Raw genomic sequence first — 8,315 nt, forward strand, 5'->3', positions numbered from 1 at the left:
ACATTTTTTCCATGATCTACGATTTCCACCCAAATATTAGTGGTGGGCCAACCTAAAAATATAATTTTTATTTTAAATTATGAAATGGAAAACATATAGTCATATATTTTATTTATATTCTTACCTAATCATAGATTCATTGTTTTTCTTTTTCTTTTTTCCCTTTTTAAAAAAAGAGATTAACTATCTATGAATTAAACTATCGGCGGCAGCAGCAGCAGATCATGCTGCTGCCTCCGCATTCCCACTCCAAAAGTTAAAAACGCCTACAAGTACAGCCCCTCAAATATAGTATTGACTGTCACGAAATCAGTCAAACGTTTCCGAAACACACCTGATCCGTTGGATGAATCATGAATCACGACTCACGTATCACTGTGGTAACCTGATCGGACGGCGCACACTCTTTGAGCCGTAGTGAGTCAAAATCCCACGCAACACGGGGTCGCCAACGTGTGGAGCAAGCAGAGACGCCAGCACAATGAGCAAACTCCACGTGGCACCGTTTCCACGCTTTGACTCTTCGGTTACCCAACGCACCAACTGCCAATCGCCGACTCGCCGATTAGCCGTTGCCATTACAGTCCTCGTTATTGGCAGCTGTCAAGCGGTAGCCGTTAATGTTTTCTAACATTCACGCCCTCGCCGTTAAGCCTCCGTTCGCCCTTGCTTTATATAGCTGTCTGCCGCTCTCTCTTCGTGCCGTATTCTATTTCCCTACACAAATACATGCTTTGGGAAGCTCGGAACCGGAGCGTCAATGGTGGATCATCAGAGCTTCAGAGCTAGGGCTTGAAGGAGCAGGTTTCAGTCGCGGCGATGGCGAGCGCCAAGGCCAAGAAGGAGAATCTCGCTCTCTTGTTGGGGAGATACGAAGTAGGAAGGCTTCTCGGCCATGGAACCTTCGCGAAAGTATACCACGCCAAGACCGTCAAGACGGGCGAAAGCGTGGCGATCAAGGTCCTCGACAAGGAGAAGATCTTGAAGAGTGGATTAACCGCTCACATCAAGCGCGAGATCTCCATTCTTCGCCGCGTTCGCCACCCGAACATCGTGCAATTGTTCGAGGTGATGGCTACCAAATCCAAAATCTACTTTGTGATGGAGTTTGTGAGGGGCGGCGAGCTCTTCAATAAGGTGGCGAAGGGGCGGTTGAAGGAGGGAGTTGCGAGGAAGTATTTCCAGCAATTGATCTCCGCCGTTGGGTTTTGTCACGCCAGAGGCGTTTACCATCGCGACCTGAAACCCGAGAATCTTCTCCTCGATGAAAATGGAGATCTCAAGGTCTCTGATTTTGGCTTAAGTGCTGTCTCCGATCAGATCAGGCAAGACGGGTTGTTCCACACATTTTGTGGAACCCCTGCCTATGTCGCTCCTGAGGTCCTAGTTCGAAAAGGGTACGATGCGGCCAAGGTCGATATATGGTCGTGCGGCGTGATTCTGTTTGTATTGATGGCAGGCTATTTACCATTCCATGATCAGAATATCATGGCCATGTATAAGAAGATTTATAAAGGGGAATTTCGCTGCCCTCGGTGGTTCTCGCCGGAGCTCGTGCAATTATTGTCTCGTCTTCTCGACACAAATCCGGAAACAAGAGTCACAATTCCTGAAATTATGGAGAACAAGTGGTTCAAAAAAGGCTTTAAACACGTGAAATTTTACATTGAGGACGATAGGCTTTGTAATGTCCAGGAGGCGGAGGAGGAGGATTTTGAAGCTTTGTCTGACCAATCAATGTCGGAGTCGGAGTCGGAGTCAGAGACTTGTAGAAGAGCATCCATACTGCCCCGGCCCGCGAGCTTGAATGCATTTGATATCATATCTTTCTCCCGGGGTTTCGATCTTTCTGGGTTGTTTGATGAAGGAGGGGAGGATGCGAGGTTCGTGTCAGGTGCACCCGTGCCCAAGATAATATCGAAATTGGAGGAGATCGCCAAGGTTGTGAGCTTTACAGTGAGGAAGAAGGATTGCAGGGTGAGCTTGGAGGGTTCAAGAGAAGGGGTTAAGGGGCCATTGACGATTGCTGCAGAGATATTTGAGTTGACGCCTGCTTTAAGAGTGGTGGAGGTAAAGAGGAAAGCAGGGGACAATGGAGAGTACGAGGAGTTCTGTAACCGGGAATTGAGGCCAGGGTTGCAGAACCTTGCGCTGGATGAATCTGCCTCTCCTTCACACTTACCTTCGGATACTGAATAGAATAAAAAGAGAGATGGGTGAGCTTTTTTCTCTCTTATTTTCTTTGCCAAGGCTCTCTGGATAATATCCCTCCATCATTTGTTCTGTTGTGCTGCTTAGATGGAGGCGTTAGATGTTACTAGGTTTTAATGTGTTCTGTCCTTGTTTGGAGAAAGCGAGATTAGATTATAGAGAATGGAATATACACATTTTTACCTATGATTGCTTCTTTCTTTGGTGGTTGTTTACTGTTTGTATATGTTTTCCATCAATCTGTGATGAGTAAAAAAGGAAATGAAGTTTCATAACAAGTCCCAAACTGTACTATTTTTATGTGTTGCTTCTCAGAAACGTATGCCCCAAAATTTTTGGATTCTGCATCATCTAAATAAAATCATTTCAGTATGATGATTAAATGGAAAATTGATCTTGAGGAATGTATGAAAATTTAAAGCCTTTATGCAGTTTCCAAATTGTGTGGGGAATATATCATTGTCTGCAATCATTTTTTGCTGCATTTGCCGGAGTATCCTATTAGCTGCCGAAGACAATAGAATTTACTGGTGAATCATGATCATCTATGGCTGCAGGAAACATCTTGTTTTGAGTGGTAGCTTAGGTGTAGGGGAGGTTAATTGAGAGTAGGCCATAGTAGAACTAACAATTGAGGATTTTAAGTAGGATTCCTTAATGATATGACTTGTCTGTTTTGAATTTATTGGCTTCCAACTTGTGAGTAGCTGTATTCTGAGTTTGATCCTTCCATTTGTAAACTAGTGGAAGTTGCAGAGGCACTGGTATTAGGTTTGCTTAAATGAATAAATGGTTAGAAATATTTCAGTCGAATTAGAGAAAAGGGAGTGCAGTGCTCCAGGCTTCCAGCAAAGTTTAGTCTAGGAATGCATCTAAATGCATGCAGTTGTGTCCTGCATGCAGGAAGATTGTTTCACTTGGTGGAAACTATTTTTAAATAGTGAAGGTTGCATTAATGATTGAAAACAACTGATCCTGTGAAGTTAATTTTTATGAAATTGGAAATTCAGAGCTGAAATTTGATTGGAATTGTGGATGTCTGGTTGAAGAATAGGAATTTGAACCAGGCTTCTGCTTAAGTGTGGTGGTGTAGGGTGGTGTAATAGTATGTAATTTTATCCTATATGCAGAGAGGTTGTTCCCATGATTTGGATTAGATAAAAATATTTAAAAATAGCTGAAGTTGTACTTATGATTAAAAACTTCTTATGCAATGAAATGTAGAGCTGAAATTTTGACAGAAATTGTGGATGTCGGATTGAAAAGATGGTTTCCCAATTCTGAGGTTTTTTATATGGTGAGTTCACAAGAGGATTTGAAAAGAATAAAATTTGTGTGCATTTCTTTCTGACTTTCTATAATTGAGTGTCCAGTGGATTTTCTTTTGCAATGCAAATTGTGAGGCATGATATAGGGTACATATTTGGAAGTGCAGTCATTACAACAGACAGTACTTAGTTGTTTGGTTTAAGAAATCTTTGAGAATTCCTAAGATCAGGAGTTGGAATCTCAAATCCATGTTTGGTTCATTTCAAAAATGCCCTAGCAGCAGGTGTTTGAGGCTTACTGAACAGATTATGTCCACAAAACATTCCCATTTGTTTTTTTGCTAATCCAGATTCCCATGGAAATTATGTCTGTTTTCCAGGCAGAGGATTCCTGGGCATCTGGTTCCCAGAGCCAAATGTCTAGTAAGGGTGAGAAATGTATTCTCTGTGGCTCAAGGGAGAAATCTTTGGTTTTGAAAACTCAAATTAGCCTTTGCTGCCAAAATTTGATACTTGTGCAGACAAAAATTGAAACAACTGTACCTTCAAGTGGGTTTTTGTTTGCACTTTAATTACCTCTACATAGAAGTTATGTCTGTTCATTAATAAGTGAACTGTTCTGGTAAGCTTGTTTGGTGAAATATTTGAATAACCATAAATTTGCTCTTACTAGACTAGGCATGGTTCTTTGTCTGATAAGGTGAGTGAGGATCTTAAGATGCTTATTGGACAAGGATACCAAACACAAAAATGATGAAGCCTATATTGAAACGAGTAAATCCTTTACTTTTCAACTTTCTCGAATCTTCCACTTAGGACTCTGCAACACTCATCTGTGATCTTCATGCTGCTGAGCCAGAACAGCACTCCGTTGATCCGGCACTCCATTATGCATGTGATTTGAAGCTTTTTTTTTATAAAAAATTAATTAATAATTTTATTAAATTTTATTATTTTGAAGTACCTTTCTTTTTCCTCTTGATTCTTGAAATATTTGATATTGTATGCTTTAACAAATGTCTAGTCTGGTCCCTTCTGCCTGCCTCTGTATTTAAGTTAAATCTCTTTTTGATGAATATTGCTCAGCTACCCAATAAGAACGAAGATAGGTGGTGGATATTTGTGAAAATGTGATAAGAGTTATGTATGAATGGGTCTCTGAACTCATTTATTAAAATTCCAGCTTGCTGAACCGGATTGAGTAGCCATATTGTACCAATTTGATTGGTTTGTCCTCTTTTGTTGTTGCAGCTTTTTCCAAGTTAAGATTTTCTTTTCACATTAAGGAAGATAGGCAGCAACTTATTTTAATGCCAGTATATCATGGATTATGGAGAGTATCAATCAGGTATAGAAAATCAATGCCTTATATTTTCCTACGAGAAGAGCACACGCATGGATAAATCATGGAAAATCCTGCATATTAGATCACAGAACCCTATATCAAATGGGTGATTGCTTCACAGTATGCTTATTATTTTGCTGTTCCTTGTCTGATACTTGAGTTTCTTGACTAATTTCACATAAGAATTCGTTGAAGGTTACTTCTTTTTATGCGAGGATGGTGATCTGAATCAAATTACTGATAACCCTGCTAAAAGTTATGGTTGTTTGTATGAAGGTAAAGCTTGTCTAGAAAGAGCTCCTGTGTGGTGAGTTGTAGATTATCAAATGAGTTGATGTGGTGGTGGTTCTTGGTCTTGCAATTGTGAGAAATAGTTTCCATGAAAGTTTAGTTTAACTTGCAGACTTGTGCATGAAAATTGGCTTGAGGATTTATTTCTGCAACTGTGTTTGAATAGATTCAGGAAAACTATTAAAAGTATAATCAGGAGAAATTAGTGAAAAAATCCATCAAACCTGGTAGTTATAAAATTAAATTAGTGATTGGCGTAACTTTGAGATACTGAATTTTATCAAGGAAACTGTGATGGAGGCTGGGAATGAGCCGAAACCTTTGATTCCATGGTTAATTTTTCAAGCCAAGAACATCTATCCCCAGTGGTTTTGAATTTATTATTTGAGTTCTTCCCCTCCTTCCTGAAGAACTTGGATAATAAGTATTCTCTTCTTGTAATAAATTCCCAGAGTTTCTTAATTACAGCTCTCTAAAAATTATTCTCTGGAACAAACTGGATTGTAGGAAGTAATTTGGGATCAAAGTTGGGAAACTATCAAATAAATGAAAGAGATGCCAGTTTCATCACCTATTTCTGGTGGAGCTGGTGATAATTAGATGGATTGATCCCAAGGATGATAAGCATGTTCAATAAGGTAGTTACCTCTGTCTTTATTATTATTATTATTATTATTTTGGGTTGGTTGAAAGAATTACATGGAATAATATTTTAAAGAACACGTTGCATTTTTGGCTTTGATGATTGAACTGTTCATCAATTTCTGGACATTTTTTGTTCTTCAGTATTTTGAGCCAGATTCCATTCAAGGCTTTGAGCAACTAGAAAACAAATGGCGTGTGATTAACTGGAAATTGGGTGACTTAAGACTCTTAAACAACATAGATAATTAATCTGTTTGCTATACTTTCTTGTGAAGTTTTAGGCCCACATATGTTCGTCATCATCACCGTCTTTGTCGTCTTCTTCCTATTGGTTTTTTTGTTTTATGCACAGGTTTATAGTAATCATGTCTGAATTCTGTTCATGAAAGTCGAACCCAAATGAAGAGCTGAAGTCATATTATTGCCAACTTGTGGATTCCGAGCCAAGGTATGTATTGGTTGTGGGGAAGGTATACGCTACTTGAAATGTTTTGAATATATTTTGTTTTAATTTATGTATGCAGAACAGTTTTGGAAAACATGGAATTGGTAAAAGTTTTGATACTCAACACAGATGTACTTAATTTTATTTTATTTTGTTTTTGAAAATTTTGGGATTATGAAACCAGTGATAATGATGATGAATGCTCATGCACACCAAACATTATCATTATTCTCGTCCCATGTTTGGGGCAACTTAAATGGAACAATAGAAGTCTCCGGTTAGGCATGTGATGAGAGTCGTTTCATTCATTCCTCTGAGTATTGGGGATTCAGTAATTAAATTTCTAATGAAATATTTCTCCCTCCATGAAGCATTCACACGATGAAATACATGAAAGGGAGTTCTGAAAAACTTAATGTAAGACATATGTGGATGATATGTAATAACCCAACATATTTAAAAATTAATATAATAATGATCATCAATAATTGTTATCATTGGTCGTCATAATGTATTGGTGAGTATTATACCAAGCAAGAAACCTACCTATGCCGCGTGCCTAGAGGGGTTGGTAGGGGAATTAAGATTTGAGAGACTTTTGGAAGAGAAACCAATAGAAGGAAAAGTCATGAACGGTGGTGGTACAATTAGGTTAGCCAAGTCAAATTTGTTGTTGGGGTTTCATAGTTGGATCCCTCTAGATTCTCGCATATGCTTTTTGCTATGGCTGCTCTTGTTTGGTGTGCGTCACACTGTCACTCCTGTCCCTTCTGCAGTAGTTTTAGTTGAAACGAAGGTCGCGCCCTTTGTCTTTTATGGACGTGCGAAAGGACAAGGACTCTTCCTCGCTGTTATTTGTAAAAGCAGCTCCTTCATTTCGTATGTTTCAAGTAGATTTTGATTTTTGAATTTTAAATTTATAAATTTGAACAAAATATAATGTAATTTTGTATTATGTTTTTTAAATTTACAGAAATCTGAATGTTAAATTCTCAAATATTAAATTAATAAACTCACTTAAAAAAATGTAGGGATAAGACAAGCAGGAGGGATTATTCTAGCGATTGCCAAAGGGTCCCCGTGATGTGAAAAGTGCTGAGAAATTTGGTAGTGATGAATGCAATTTAGAGACTTGGAAAATATCAATGACAACAAAAGAAGGAAGGAAAAGCAAAGAATAAGAAAACTAAAAAGCACTTTGAAGATGCTCTTTCGTGTTTGCATTTTTATTTTTAAAAAACTCCGCTGTCTTTTCCTATGTCTTTTCCACTTGGTTTGGACGTCTTTTAGATATTTTTGGGGGCACTGTAAAGGGTTTGGGGGGTTATTGCTGTCTCGCAAGAGATTAATAGCTCTGGCTGGTTTGCACTAATTCACATGTGATTGATGGTTTTTTGTAGGATTGATTTTCATGGTTATCTTATACTCTGTTTGGCTATGATGTTCATAACCTAGTTGATGAGAATATGAGTGCACTTTTTTCTAGTTTATATTGCACTTACAAATATTTATCTGTAGGCTTTGCTTGGAAGCAAAGGTACTAGCTTCGTTCCATTTATATGGGCTGGGCCAAGAACTCTAAAAAAGATTTTATCAAACTCCTCTTTCCTACAAAATAAATGCAATCTAATGCGATGTTTAGTTTCTGTGAAAGGAAGATCTTAACTATTAAGATTTAAATAAAAGTTTGTATGTTAAATAGGTAAGAGTAGCATGATCAATTCCATTTCATTTCATTTGTAGTCACTTTTTGACAATGAAGTATAGATTGTGTGTACTACACAAAGATTAAATCATAAGTTATTACAGATTACATATACTATTAAGTAAACTCTATTTTGACCTTAATTTTTTTAGAAAGTATAATTAGGAACTTGTACTAATTAAATTATATTTACTGTTCTAATTAAGTCTAATAAAGTTAGAGAATTTCACCAAGGCATCCCTAAAATGTTGGACCTATTATAACACTTTAAATGACTGTTAGTTGGTCATGTTATGATTTTAAGTTTTAAAGTGATTGCTTAAAATAATTTAATATTTAATTTTATTGTTTATTTTTTATTTTTGCAATATATGGTATACAGGATGTATTTTTTGTGGCTTGACT

The 8,315-nt window shown here is 37.7% G+C and overlaps 1 protein-coding gene across 5 annotated transcripts; it reads left to right on the forward strand.

The window, feature by feature from the left end:
* Positions 1-580: 580 nt before the first annotated feature.
* On the forward strand, positions 581-7,639 carry LOC131145239 (CBL-interacting serine/threonine-protein kinase 12-like). Of its 5 annotated transcripts, none has more exons than XR_009134027.1 (3): positions 702-2,216; positions 6,113-6,208; positions 7,237-7,639. XR_009134027.1 is itself a non-coding variant. In XM_058094391.1 (2 exons), exon 1 carries the CDS (start codon positions 820-822, stop codon positions 2,197-2,199), a length of 1,380 nt encoding a protein of 459 aa, XP_057950374.1. In that variant the 5' UTR covers positions 581-819; the 3' UTR covers positions 2,200-2,216; positions 6,113-6,329. The 5 variants fall into 5 exon arrangements, 2 of the variants coding, with proteins under 2 accessions (XP_057950374.1, XP_057950375.1); XR_009134026.1 differs by lacking the exon at positions 7,237-7,639 and adding an exon at positions 4,731-4,827 and having other exon boundaries at positions 6,113-6,329; XR_009134028.1 differs by lacking the exon at positions 7,237-7,639 and adding an exon at positions 4,731-4,827 and having other exon boundaries at positions 6,150-6,329.
* Positions 7,640-8,315: the final 676 nt, after the last annotated feature.

The sequence above is a fragment of the Malania oleifera genome, chromosome 12 (genome assembly GCF_029873635.1).
Source record: "Malania oleifera isolate guangnan ecotype guangnan chromosome 12, ASM2987363v1, whole genome shotgun sequence".
In the NCBI taxonomy this organism is placed as follows: Eukaryota; Viridiplantae; Streptophyta; class Magnoliopsida; order Santalales; family Ximeniaceae; genus Malania; species Malania oleifera.